General features: G+C 37.1%; 2 protein-coding genes across 10 annotated transcripts in view; both read right to left on the reverse strand.

The window, feature by feature from the left end:
• The window catches only part of LOC124797917 (ras GTPase-activating protein-binding protein 1), a 152,200-nt gene extending 146,757 nt beyond the window's left edge, over positions 1–5,443 (reverse strand). The window contains exons 1-2 of one of the 2 annotated variants that reach the window (XM_047261059.1): positions 4,990–5,443; positions 4,696–4,892 (exon numbers count right to left, since the gene is read on the reverse strand). In XM_047261059.1, the coding sequence (XP_047117015.1) occupies positions 4,696–4,793 (98 nt within the window). In that variant the 5' untranslated portion in view covers positions 4,794–4,892; positions 4,990–5,443. The remainder of the gene's footprint in view (positions 1–4,695; positions 4,893–4,989) is intronic. The other variant, XM_047261052.1, reaches the window with a different exon arrangement.
• A 510-nt stretch (positions 5,444–5,953) lies between these two features.
• On the reverse strand, positions 5,954–12,517 carry LOC124797933 (RNA-binding protein squid). 8 transcript variants are annotated; one of them, XM_047261079.1, is made up of 11 exons: positions 12,256–12,517; positions 10,214–10,254; positions 10,014–10,141; positions 9,704–9,850; positions 9,499–9,630; positions 8,961–9,075; positions 8,687–8,761; positions 8,514–8,609; positions 8,193–8,261; positions 6,507–6,621; positions 5,954–6,292 (listed from the first exon to the last, which is right to left on the reverse strand). In XM_047261079.1, exons 1-10 carry the CDS (start codon positions 12,453–12,455, stop codon positions 6,545–6,547), a joined length of 1,080 nt encoding a protein of 359 aa, XP_047117035.1. In that variant the 5' UTR covers positions 12,456–12,517; the 3' UTR covers positions 5,954–6,292; positions 6,507–6,544. The 8 variants fall into 8 exon arrangements, with proteins under 8 accessions (XP_047117035.1, XP_047117028.1, XP_047117045.1 ...); XM_047261072.1 differs by having other exon boundaries at positions 5,954–6,295; XM_047261089.1 differs by having other exon boundaries at positions 5,954–6,295; positions 8,982–9,075; positions 12,256–12,516.
• Positions 12,518–14,735: the final 2,218 nt, after the last annotated feature.

The following is a 14,735-nucleotide window of genomic DNA, read 5'->3' on the forward strand; positions in this document are numbered from 1 at the left end:
AGTTTAATGAAATACATTTATTTACATAGGCAGCTAGAAAGTTCTTCACGAGTAATGGATATCACTGAATTCAAGATTACTTAGAGGACCCAAGAACAGTGGGTAGACATGAAAGAGGCTACTACAGAACCTTGTCACCTGTCCTATCTGCATACGCTACCAGCCCTATACTCTTAAAGCATAGCATGTATGCTATGTTTTATATTTTGGCCTATTAAATGGCACTGTATTATCTTGAGAAAACCTGTATCACTGTGAAACCATCTTTGGGTGAATAAAGACAACTAAAACAAAAAAGAAATAAAATCTATACCAGAACATTGCCACGGAAAAGATAAGACTGGTTAATAACAGCACACAAAAACAGGGATTAATCAGTCTTGCACTTAATTTAAAATTAAATGACCGAGGCAGTAACAGCACCAACCACTGACTAACCAAACTATTTTAGTTACAATAGCGTCCACAGCCAAAACAGGTATTCGGATTGGTAACTTCTGCCACATTGATTCGATTAAATATTCCTTAAATTTCCACTGACACCTCCAGTTCACCAGTATATTGGAGAAACGATTTCAATGACAGATTTGTTTAACCTTGCATTGTAATTTTGGCTGTATATAATGTGCAATGACAAAATTCCTATGGTTATGGCATATATCTATTGAACTTTGGTGATGACAACTTTACTCATATCAGAAATTTGACACAAACATGCTTTGAGTCATTTCTTCAACACACACAAGTCAGTCTGCTGCTCTTTCTTTCAGTACTTGCTTACCAGCTGCAAAACAAGTTAGAAGCAGCACTGCCCTTGCAGTAAATGTTTAAACTCTGCATACGGCTGTATAACAGATGTGGGCAAATAATTATCTTGATGTCAATAACTACTGATCAACAAGGACATCAATACCTTTTTCACAGTTTTAAACAAGTGAATTTACTCGTAAATTGAGTAAAGTATCTGTAATATCTGATAAGACTCCAAACCGATTCTTCTGAGCATGGGCTCTCCAAAACAGGTTAAAATCATTTGAGACATCAATATATTCCAGCACAATGATTTAGGCCCTTATGTGGAGTACTGTGAATTGTCCAGAGATGATCATTTGTTAATCACACACAATAACATAACTACTCTGAAGGACGGATCATAGCAAATATAATTTTGGATTTGTTTTTGTGTTTTTCCATTAGAAATAACAGAGTATTGGGTCCTTATAACCTTAATTATGGTGGTGGTGGTGGTTAGTGTTTAACGTCCCGTCGACAACGAGGTCATTAGAGACGGAGCGCAAGCTCGGGTTAGGGAAGGATTGGGAAGGAAATCGGCCGTGCCCTTTCAAAGGAACCATCCCGGCATTTGCCTGAAACGATTTAGGGAAATCACGGAAAACCTAAATCAGGATGGCTGGAGACGGGATTGAACCGTCGTCCTCCCGAATGCGAGTCCAGTGTGCTAACCACTGCGCCACCTCGCTCGGTCAACCTTAATTACAGAGTAGGAGGAAGTCCATTATCAGTCATACAAGATTCGACTATTGTTAATACACTTTCCAAGGTTTTGCCAGGTCATGTGTTTACACATGTCAGGACATTTGAATATCACTTTATTTAACAAGGGTTACATTAAGACGATGAATATCTTGTGATAGTATTTTTTACTTGCAGACTATCACAAATATTATATCTTACAGAACAAAATTCAAGTGAGGATTTTCTTTCCCAATGGTTCCTAAACGATTAGCATATTTTTTGCATAAAATTCCCCACACCGAATGCAGAAATAGCAAGAATTTAAAAAATCTTGCCCTCTAGTTCTAGATAAACTGAAGACTCAACCTAACCCACAACACTGGTTATTCTACAGATCAATACATCAGCACCAGTTAAGATTACCTACTCACATTCACCAACTTTGCCAAGAAACAAAAACCTATCAACTTTCAACCTAACCAAGACCTCAGGCTAGGTCCCAGATCAGTCCATCACATCTTACAATCTACTCTCTTTCTGTTAAAACACTATGACATCAATTAAGTGCAACAGAAAAAAAGAAGTGTTCTATGTCATCAGGCAAGTTTTAACATACCATTTATGCCATGTATACAGAGCGTTAGTGACCCTAAATTGTGTTGGCCCTTCTCTTTTCCAGCCAATTCAGAGGAACCATTAAAGCAATCAATACATACTTTTTAAGCATGGGCCAACTGAAGAGAAAAATTATTACAATCTGTCACATTCATCACAATTACTTGTGTTTTAATACTAAAGAGCAATGTCAATAAAATTCTTCTGGGTTTGGGATCGCATTGTCAACTATAAAACTCTGACATTTTGGTGACTATTGCAAGAAACCTTCCTCAGGGTGGATTCTTGTAACAGTCGCCAAGATGTTGGAATAAATACAATACACCCTGAGAAAGGCATCTTGCAAAAGTCGCCGAAATGCTGGAATTTTTAATAGTTGAACATTCGTTCCTACACTCAGAAGAATTTTATTGACTGTGACAATGAACGTGGAAGCCTATGTTTACAATAAAGACAATTGTTCTTGCATATTGCAATCCACAAAAGTACTAAGGCTACATATTAGAAACTTGCTGCTCAGTTAACTCTGAACACTGAGAACAAGGAATTTACAAGTCAACATCTTTAAGTTAGATATTAGAATTTCAGTTTTTGTTTTAATTTAGTATCCTCATACCTACACACCATTTATATAATTCAGTTTTAGCGAAGGAACCAATCTTAATTACAAACAATAATTACATTGTTTGCATTGAAACCGAAAATGAATGATTCAAGACAGTCAATGAGGCAGTAAAACCCAACTACGATCAAACTAAAATGGACTGCACTAATGTCCTCAGAACTATGAAAGTCATTACAGATACTCATCAGTCTAGAACACAGACAACAAAAGTGTTTACAACTCAATGATAACCGCAGTAGAAATTTTTGTAATTATCTGAATATGGGAAATAAAACCACATAATGCCAAATATCTGTAATACATTCATTTAGTGTCAAAAAGTGGTTTTTAAAAGATAAAATTTACTAATAATCAATGTTTTTTCTTTAATTTGCAAGATAAGAACCTTTTTAAATCAAATTACAATTATTTTTGCTTTTTGTCTTCATTTGATTAAATTTATCTTTTCTCACAAAGCTTCATGGAAGCCCCTTCCCTGAACACCAGGAGGAAAAAATATTTAAAAAATATCAAAATCACAAATGACACACAAGATATAAATGAAATGAGACACAATAAACAAGTGCAAAATGTAAAGCAACAATGTAGAAACGTTATGCACACATGAGACTTGAAGTTTGCAGGAATTTAGGAAAATCAGCAGCCAACTGCAACCAGTTTTGAACCAATGCTCATGCAACTACAGACCGAATGAATTACGCAGGTGCACTGTTGAAATATTGTTTCTGTGGTGCAGATATATAACTGTTTTGAATTATTGTTCTGCAGAACCAAAACTAATGGAGAGGGAGGATAAAGTCCCAGTAACCAAATAGGTTGCACTTAGTTGAGGATCAGTACCTTTTTAAAAGACAATACTGTGTGGCTAAGGACTAACTATTGTGTTAAGGAACTTACTTTGTTGATGATCAAGCAGCCAGTAAACGTAAAGTTTTTTAAACATCAGATATGAAACCATATCGTGGATGACACTGAAACATGACACTTATCTATTTATTATACACGGTTATGTCCACCTCCCTTCATTCTTCAAATCTCCATAATGTTTCTGCAATTTTTAAGTGGTGCAACTACCTACCAAGTTAGTGTGTTTATTTCAAATGGCAAATCTGCCATCAATTAACCAAATATATAATTAGAGAATATACAGAAGAAAGTCACAGAGGTGAGGGCACTGATCACGTGAGCTTCTGCTTAAAATGTAGCATCAAAAATGTGGTACACACTTCACCTCCAAATAAATGAACTGCATTCATCATTTACAAAAGACACCTATTTCAAAGTTTCAATATTACAATACAAAGACCCCAACATTAACAGGATTCTTAATTCAAGTACCAAGGCTTCAGCAGATACATCAGTGCAACATTTATTTAACCGTCAATAATAAAAGATTTGTCACAAAACAAGGATAGACAACCCAGTTTTCTGCGTCCAAATTGCAGTACCGACTACAACTATTTCTGTACGTATCTCTAATCTACACAGTTTGCTAGTTTATCAGTAAATCCACACATTACTGTGATGCACATGTTCAATCGCTAGTTACGAACATGGTTGGTAAACTACAAACAACCAGACGCTGGCACTTCAAAACAGACGCCCAGTATTATCAATCATTCCCAAGCACAAAATTCTGCGTTTAGCAGTTGCAGAAATACGAAGAAGACGGCATAACCGGATTTATTTGAAGATCTACGTGAAGTCAATGGGTTTACTAGTATGGAAAATGGGCTACTCTATTTCATTTAAAATTTAAATGACAGGCACAAATATCTTGAATACGAACAGCTTCTATTTATGGCAAAGCTGTTAATACCTAGTTTAACCACTAGAACCGTAAGTCGTGGATACTGCTCACACTGACCCCAAGAAGTCTTCAATAACAACGTATTCGAGAGATATCTGTGGGTTGACGATTCTTTTGCGCTAACAACCAAGAGTTTAGAATGCTTTGTATTGCTGGAACATTATCTTACCTATGAAGATGTGCTGGTGCTTTATTAAGCAATGTGTAGTACTGCCGCACGAACTCACGGCCTACGCATTGAGGACTTGGGGCGGCTTCCATGACCATTTCCCAACTGATGTCTGTGTTCACCTTGCAGTAAACAGAAAACTAAATCACGTAGACGGTTTATATGCCGCAAATACTAATAACTCTGCAAACGGATTCCTGCGAACAAGCACAATGTAAAATATTTGAACTTCTTCGATCATTGAACATATCGCGGCTTACGAATACAGAGGATTTATAATATAATATGACATACAGGTTAACACAAACTGCAAGTCCTTCGAAGTTGGCTATAGTTCCAGTTGACTGTTTCTTATGTCAAAGAATAAAACACACCCGACTGCAACAACGTAACCTATCAAACTACTTCGATGGTCAGAGACGGAACAATAGAACGCATGGGCACGGCATGGCGGTTGGCGGGTAAAGAATATATACACAGCACATCAAGGCTTGGTAAAGCGAAGCTTCAAAGAAATACTACTCTCCCTACAGAAAAGTAGCCAACAAGGCAGTGAAATGGCCGCGTTCAAATTGCTTACCTAAATCACCGAATTGCATATACACTAACACATTTTCATGTTCAGTTCAAACAATGTTATAAAAACGCCTATATGACAACTTGATATACTCAACAGCATGTATGCCAATCCCTCATCAAAATTATGCTCTCTGATGCTTGTTCATGCACAGATGCGTGCTGGCTATACGGTATTGCAACATAAAATGTGGTCCCTGCCCGAGCCTGTGTAGCCCCCGTATAACTGACAACGCCATCTGCACGTTATAGTTCGTGTGACCTTCAAACCATTTCCAAATATATAATTTAGTTTACTCGATTATGCAGGCCGTACGAGCATACGGCATTTTCCCTGTACTATCATTTCTCCGTTTAAAAGGCCGTATAATAAGCTTATTGCGTACTCTCATTCTTACTTTATGAAGGACCACATGCTTCAATTACCCTCAAAGTAGCGTTTCATTCCATACTTTTATAACATTGCTTCAATTACCCTCATAGTAACGTTTCATTTCATACTTTTATATCAGGAATATACCCGAAGTGCTTCACTACAAATCTTTCCAATTTTTAGACAGCCTTTAAGCTATTTTCAATTTTCTTTCATCACTAATTTTTTTTAAGTTAATTATTTTATTTATTTTATTTCAGATTGAAGGGAAGGATAGGGCTTAGGATTGGCAACTAAAAAATGGTCAGCTTTTGTACATAAATTTTCTTTATTCAGACAGTTGCTGTCCATACTCAAAAAGAATTAGACCCATCAAATGACAGGTAACATAAAAAATCTTCCACATAATGAATTAAAATTTGTCCAATTCTAAATGGTGACAACACTGACAATACAAGGGCTATTGTTATGAAATGTTTCGTACAAAGTTCAAATTAAATACATTAACACATCTGGTGTTCTTTTATTAAAAAACTGCATTTATACACACAAGTCCATTCACTTTCACACATGCTTTCACTGCACTGCTGCAGAGCTTCTCATGGAATGATGTAAAATGAAGATGAGACCACATACAGGACTAATCTGCTGCTGAAAAAACAAAGAAATTATTAGTATTGAGAATTACAATACAGGCAGTGGTTTAAAAGTTATAATTCAGAATATGCTTAGGTATGATAAAACTACTAATGCAGATATCACTACATCAAAGGCTGACATGAAATTCTAGTATCTTTTCGAATCAAGGTAAAGAGGGAGCAAAATAAACTACCAAACTAAACATTACTGCACTTTTACTTACCAAGACAAACACAAGACACACAAGTGTGAGCGAGCGATTTAATAGGGCTGGTGTCTCTGTGTCTGGCGGCTCCCACCCCTCTGCTTCCCACCACTGTAACCACCACCTGTACTGCCTGCAACAATCAAACCCCAAACCTGTTACTTACCCTCCCATATAACCCTGCAATTGAGCTGCACATCAAATCTACACTACAAACAATATTCCCAAAATTTAGAATAGCACACTCAATTGCAAGTTATTGCTCTTAAAATCATACTAAAATGATAAATGTAAAGTACTTATTTCAGATAAAGCAGTAATGTAAACTTGAAGTGGTGCAGGTCACTTAAAGTGTCCATCAGAAACTAAAATATCTAGCATACTGTACAGGAAAACTAAGCCTACATCTGAAAGCAAGCATAACAGGCATTCTAATTTTACTAGCAGAAGTGGGGTGAGTTGCCAGAAGCCACAATAGGCTTTTGCTGACACCAATTTTTTTTTTTTTGGTAAGTTCACTTTGCATCCCCCTTACCCAGCAACCAAATTATAAAATAAGCATGAAGCTGCTGCTACCCTGACAATTAGATCCAATCCACAAACTCAAATTCTATTGTACCTACTCAAGTCTTTCAGAAGACTACACCAAAAGTAGGTAAAATTTTTCAGGGTCAAGGTAAAACTCCAGCAGCAGCACACTCATGTTAGTTCAAATCTACAAGCAACTTAGGCACATGCTTTGACATTTAAGACATGCACATGAGGCTTGTGCAACTACTAAGCAACTTACCTAACCACTTCACAATTTATTCAGGGTTTCATACAGACAATGATACAACAGCTTTCACTCACCAATTGTGCACCACATTCCACACTCCAAGAATAGTATTAGGTGAAAACTTAAAATGAAATGTGAAGGGTTGAAATGTATAGAAGAAACCAACAATCCAAACAACCAAGCATCCCAACAAGGATGACTTATACATGTTATTCCAAACTCACTGATACATACCCAACCTCAGTTTATTAAACAGCAAATAATAACAAGAGCTCAACACCATTACATATAGCCACTATGTGCAGTCATTAAATCAAAACAGTCCACAACATTAAAAAAATCAAAATTTGCAATCTGAGCTATGTATAAGGCTTCTTGGATTGAAAAGTTCAGAATTTTGCATTCAGTCATCTTTTGTTCAACAACTTACATAACAATAGCATAGTATCATCTTCCATATATTTGTATTGGATCCAAGTTTAATATTTGAGAGCACTCCTTACACAACACCACACTGAAGACAAACACTATCCAGATTTTTAAACAGTTCACATGCCATTTTATGTCCAGCAGTAATCTACTGGCCTATCTTAACAGCTGTTAAGCATTGATATATTTTGAAGCATAAATCCCAAAGGCACTTACACCAAACCCTTTCCAATAAGAGTATTTAGAACTGTTCCTAATGTGAATAGTAAAGTTTACCCAGAGGAGTTCTAACAGCTAACTATTAACAGCAATCTGATCCTGCAACTACTTGCATATACAATCTACAAATACCAAGCATAAAAAGCAAATTTCTTGCACAATCCACAACTTTTACGTCGCAAGCTACTGTTAAAACAGTATTAATGCATGAACATTTTACACAAGGTGTGATCGAGGGAGGATTTACTCAAATCAAATCAGTTGTCAATTCTGAATACCTTTCCCACGTCCACCACCTCTTCCACCACTGTATCCGCCATCATAACTATTTCCATATCCTCCGTAGTCTGGAGTGGAAAGAATCACATTAACGACATCTAAGAATTAGACCTTTAAAAATGTCTAGACAAGAAACATTACCGACTGACTTTCCCAAAAGCAAGATGTATTAATTATTGCAAGATTTATGCCACAGCCGTAATCCACAACATGCACCCATACTATGTTTAATGTTTGAAAGTAACTCCAACAGAACTTAATTCCCAAAAGAGCAACAAGCAATATATAACAAGCAGACAAATTTCTGGTAAGAAAGTTACCATAGTTTCCATAGCCAGAATAAGGTGTGTAATCATATCCTCCATATCCACCATAATTTCCGTATCCACTTCCATAATAATCATACCCGCCATATCCTGCAAAAGAGGAGTTTCAAGTAAAATACAGTCACACCTCTGGCTGTTCTGGTTAGAACACCATTATTTGTACCTACCTCCATAGCCTCCTTGGTCATATCCACCGTAACCTCCATAACCTCCCTGGTTACCCCAGCCTTGACTACCATAACCTGGGAAATAAATACATTTAATTGAACTCATCAGCAAATACTGCAAATTCAAAGAAGCATAAAACAAGGTAAAGGGGAACATCTAGCTACAAGAAAAATGGAGTCATCAGCAAGTAAGTAAATCACGGAACTCATCGGTGTCCTAAGGTATATCATCACAACTCCAGCAAAAATTTGAGAAACCACATGTTCCCCTTACCTCCAACCTGAGCTCCCCTACCTCCTCTGCCTCTTCCACGGCCACCTCTTCCGCCTCTACCGCCACGGACTCCACCCATGCCATCTGGTTTTGGTGTTGCCTTTTTAACATCCACCTAGAAAAAATTACAAGAGTGAAGTACATTTTCTCAGGTATCTAGCACAAATTTATTCAAGGGCAATTTTCCCACCCTGTCTATCTTAGTAATCAACCAAACCACAATGAGCGGACTTCAGGCATTCACTATTTCCCAGTGTGTATTACATTCTTAAGTATACAGTAAAGAACAATTCCCTATACTTTTCAACACAATCTATTAAGTGGCAAATATACAAAGCTAACTCGCCTCAGTATTCAAGGTTTTGAGCACTGTGGTGAGACATTTATGTCCTTTTATTACTAGTAGTTCTGAAGTGTCATTAAAGAGTAGTGCACACTTTAAGAAGACAAAATCAACTTAACCTATAACAGCCTTATTGTCAGAATAATAATGTCCTACATTATGCATTTTAAGTTACATGAAATAATGAATAAGTACCTCTTTTCCATTTATGCTCTGCTTAGGAGATTTTAACAATTCTTGTACAACTTGTTCAGATTCAAAAGTGATAAAGCAGAAACCTTTTCGCTGGTTCTTTGTCTTGTCAAATGGCATCTCTACCTCTACTATCTGGAAAGGAAACATTGTTTAGAATACTGCAAACAAATACAGTAAAATATTAAACATTGAAACAATAGCTTACTGTTCCATATTGTGCAAAGTAGTTCTTTATGTCATCATCAGACAGCTCTGGAACCAGGCCACCAACAAAAATCTTCCCATGCCTGGCCTTTGCTTTCTTTGGGTCAACTTTTTTGTTATTTATTATGTGGTCCCCTGCACTCAATACCTGCAATGAGAAACAACTTTTCAGGTATGTACAAAATTTGATACATAAAACATAGAATAAACAAACATCAGAGGCCAAAGTGACATCACATAAGTCAGTAGCAGAACTGACAATAGTTATCATCATTCACTGAAACATAATAGTATACAGTTTACATTCATACCTTGTCAATTGATTCTGCCTGTGAGAAAACAATGAAGGCAAACCCTCTTGACCTACCAGTGCTTGGGTCAGTCTTTACATTAATACTCTCAATCTCACCATATGTTTGGAAGTGTTCCCTAAGTTCCTCTGTAAACAAAACGATGGTTTAGTGAAAATCCAAAGCAATTACACATAATATTGGTTTGGTCATGTACTTACTGTCAGTTGTTTCCCAACTGAGGCCACCAACAAACAGTTTCCTGGAAAGAGAAAAAAAATCAGTATTATGAATTATCAAACAAAAGCATTGTAATGCATGGCATTTACTCTCAAAGGAAAATCTTCGCCATGAACATTAAGTTGTACTTTACTGTGCACCCATTCAACTGCAGCAAACTGAACTGAACTGTAACTAAGTTCGTATGGCATCTGAAAATATTGATAAAATGTCTGTAACAACTTATAATGAAGGCTTGGGTGGCATGGCCGCAAATGCAACAGGTTAACATGAACAATTAAGTGAACTTGCAAATAGTACAGAAAAGATGAGAATGGTCATGTACTTTAATGTGGCCAATCAAACAAAAGCAAACAGCGTTAAGTTTGACCAGTATGGAAATCTGCACTTTACTAGTGACCACAAGAAAGTAACCCAGGAATAAATACCATGGGTCAGCAGGCTGCAGGCAGCAAACTTGCGTCTCGCCTTATGAGCGTGTGTGACCTGGAGGAAAGGAAGGCAGGTTAGTTCACAGAAATCTTCATACATCACGTTAATATCTAACCTGTCTGAGCAAGACTATAGTGAACGAACTACTCCATTGCTGGGAATCCAAATTTCTCAAGAGTCAGGAATCTGTAAGCAGTCTTCTGATCTAACTGTAAAACTAATTACAACATTTGAGCAAGATTTAATTCTCTTGAGAAGCCAACAATTAAGTTACTAGTTTTTCAAAAGCTAGAATCAAAATTAAATCTGAAAAAAAGTAAAATCTGGTTTGATAAATCCATAAGCACAACATAGTTAGCACTAATTTACTCAATTACCAGTTCCAGTATAATTGCACTACATAAGCATCAAAACTTCGTAAGGTAAAAATATGGAATGTTTATTGATGTGCAATGTTTACATATTTCAGGCTTTACAGTCCAAGACCCATGATAATGCAATGCGTTCAATTTGCAATCTCAACAAGCTGAAAATGTTTTTCACACGAAAGAGATTTGAAGACCTAAGCAGAAAAACTGTGCTTAATGCAGAATAGCCAAGTCTGCAACCGACAGATATATAGCATAGGGGTACAAACAACAAAGGACTCCAATCTTAACAGGCATCCAATTATCCATTACTAAGGTCACAGTAGAAAATTTACCGTGATAAGTGATAAGCATGTTTGGAACATGCCAAGAAATTGCGAACTTTTACCAGGTACTCTTACAGCTCGTCATGATACCTAAAAAATTGGAGTTTTACACTTAATTCACCTCGAAATAGTGAAACACTGACCATCACGAAAAAGCTGAAAAATAATCAAGCAATACAAGAGCAATTAGTTTCTTACAAATGACCTCAACTATACACACACTTAAAATTTAAACTACCATGGATCTTGGAATGAAAGCACGAAATGTAACTGCACAAGTCCTTTATGAGAAATATGAACAAACTTTAACACACACGTGCGCCACTTTACAATTGCAAAACATGCTGGAACTCGTATCTTAAAGAATTTTTGCAGTTGCTGAAATTTATATTTTTTTTACAAAAAACTTAACATAATGAAAAGTTACACAATATCCACCCCACATGCATCCTCAAAAGCACCCATGCCGCTCCCTCTCCGAATTTATATTACCAGCTATTTAGAACCATTTCAGTCATGCTCACAAATGCGTGATAGGAAAACATCCCCGCAAACTCAATTTCCTAGTTCAGCAGCCCAAGTAGTGAAAAAACAAAACTTCCAAATGTGCGCGCCAGCTACAACATGGCGCCTCCTTATCCGCAACCGCCATTACAGTTATTCAGCAACGGTAATGAAGCACGCGAGGCCGTCCTGTTCCAGTTTTAGTACTAACGAAATGGCAATTACTCTCAAATTCAATTTCATTACACACTGACCTCTTAATTCAATATTTGCCCAACCCCTTCCCGTTGGAACAATAAAACCGAAGTTCAAACCGGAAAATTTCTTACGGCGACAAAAATCACCTGAAAGTTATGAAGAAAAGTTAAAAAGATTTAATTGTCATTGAATTACCTGTCATCGTCTCTTCCTGGTGCTTCCGCGCTACCGCTGTCTGCTGGCGCATCACCACCACCTCCGCCAGCCTCATTTGTTCCTTCTCCTTCACCATTAACTTGTTGCTGTTGCTGCTGTTCGTCAGACTGGAATTTCTGTTCACCACCGTCCTGCTGATACTCTCCATTTCCCATCTCATACTCCTGATTTTCAGCCATCTCTAATCTCTGATTCTCTCACACGTCTTCACTCTACGACCGCTGGAGTTGAAGAGACAAGCAGGAAGGAAAGCGTCGTAGGTCTAGTTATAATGTAGACTCGCCCAAGGCTTGCGTTGCGGTCACGTGTCTACGGCTATGGCTGTCCAGCGAACCTTACCGAGCTGCCGTGTTCTGTTAGGAAGGGTGAAAGTAGGTAACGATTTGCGGGAAAACTGGACCTTAAGGAATATTCCCGCTTAAGAATATCTGAAAAATTAGTTCATCTTTCATTTAGAAAATAGCTAATATTTTTGAAGAGACGACATTGTGTGTGGTTACGGCAAAAAAATGTGAACTCTTCCGCAAAGACACCTATTGTACTATCGAAGATCTGTGACAAATATATTTTAAAGGCTAGGACCACGGTCAAACTTTTGTAGATTTCGTTGAAATACTCGAGTATAGCGTAAAATAAAATTACTTTTATAAAAAATAAAAAAGTTGTTTTACAGTGTAATACGACCGTAAGAGACATCTCATCACTAGAGTATTATCAATAAAAGTTGGGAGTTTGGACTTACGATTTAGCTATTTAAATCGATGCCGTATTCTAATAGAATGGGTTTCATCTGAATAAAATCTTTCGATTATAATAAGTGAACAGTTTACAGCTCGCATAATTAAATTGGGAATCTGAAACAAATTCACAGCATCGTACGTTACATAGGCCTTCTCACAATTCGTAAATTAGATGTGGCACCGCATCGTTACGTTTCAGCGGACATCTGGATTTATTGATACATGTGCAGGTTCCACACGGAAGAAACGAAGCTTAGACATTATCGTGTGCCCGTTAACTAACTGGATTCACTGATAATTATGAGAAATGACAAATTCTAAAAAATGAAAAATTCGGTTTTTCTTATTTCAACTTCTATAAATACTAGATGAAATGTTTTGCTGGAAAAAATTACTACTATCGAAAAGTGACTTGTTCGTCTAGATATTTAATGTAATACACAGATCGACAGCATGCGTCTTTATTTTTTTGGAGACTAAGAGTTTCTCTCTATACAATTAAGACTAGAACTTTCACTTGATCAAATGTGAATACTGAAGACCGTGATTAACAAACAGGTCGCATTTTTACAACAACAAACCCCCAGTTCACAGAAATTATTTTTTTAAGTCTTTTGTGTGCTTTACTTTCTCTGACTTGGTTTGTGTTTTTGTATTGTATATTGAACTGTAACAGAGTAATCTCAGATACTAATCGGAGGAAGATAAAATTTCTGATTAAGCACTGAAAATCGACGCGAGGAAATTACCGTACTGCAGTAACAGAGAAAGCAAGCATAATGTCAAGCAAGGTATGCATGTTATCATCAGTTACAATTTTTTGATAACATAGACCACAGTATTGTTAATCACTTTTCATCACCCACGTAATATATTTTAGAATCAGTTCAAACCCTGAACGTTGTCGGAACACTAATAATTGAGTAACAATTACGATACACATTTGGTTGGAAAAAGATTCTGGTTCGGAGCGAACACCAACAATCATCTATGTACATGTGCACAATAAATTAGCAACGGCTTCTTAAATTGGGTAAACAGAACAGAAAGTCGCCATTCCTAAAGTTAAAAAAAATAAAGGTACCGTATTTTATCAGAGCAGGTAACATTCATTACAGTATGATTTTACGAAAAGACAATATTCGTTATTTGAACCTTCGCGCGCAATATCTTGGAGGAGTCGACATGATAAGGAACGACCAGTCTTAATTCCGTTGATGCATGTAACGTGATATGGCTCACAACCGAACAGAAGAGAAAGCCCGCAATGCAACAAATTATTGTGAAGCCTGGGAGGTCAGATAATCTATGCTGCGGTTTGAGAAAACGCACTACCAGTGTACGTGAATGTTATGCTGCGTGAATGTTATGCTGACTTTACCGTCCTACCCCAAAGCTGACGTTTATTTCACAGTCTAAAACCGTAACGGTTGTTGTTGTTGTTGTTGTTGTTGTTGTGGTCTTCAGTCCTGAGACTGGTTTGATGCAGCTCTCCATGTTACTCTATCCTGTGCAAGCCTCTTCATCTCCCAGTACCTACTGCAACCTACATCCTTCTGAATCAGCTTAGTGTATTCATCTCTTGGTCTTCCTCTAAGATTTTTACCCTCCACGCTGCCCTCCAATATTAAACTGATGATCCCTTGATGCCTCAGAACATGTCCTACCAATCGATCCCTTCTTCTAGTCAAGTTGTGCCAAAAACTTCTCTTCTCCCCA

Source organism: Schistocerca piceifrons, chromosome 1, assembly GCF_021461385.2.
Source record: "Schistocerca piceifrons isolate TAMUIC-IGC-003096 chromosome 1, iqSchPice1.1, whole genome shotgun sequence".
NCBI classification, from domain to species: Eukaryota; Metazoa; Arthropoda; class Insecta; order Orthoptera; family Acrididae; genus Schistocerca; species Schistocerca piceifrons.

Excerpts from the sequence above, each read along its gene's own strand:
- LOC124797933 (XM_047261079.1), bottom strand. The coding sequence starts at position 12,455 with ATGGCTGAAAATCAGGAGTATGAGATGGGAAATGGAGAGTATCAGCAG. Across the intron at positions 9,851-10,013 it reads AGGCAGAATCAATTGACAAG|GTATTGAGTGCAGGGGACCA; the intron begins GTATGAATGTAA and ends TTCTCATTGCAG. Across the intron at positions 8,762-8,960 it reads TAGGGGAGCTCAGGTTGGAG|GTTATGGTAGTCAAGGCTGG; the intron begins GTAAGGGGAACA and ends TTTATTTCCCAG.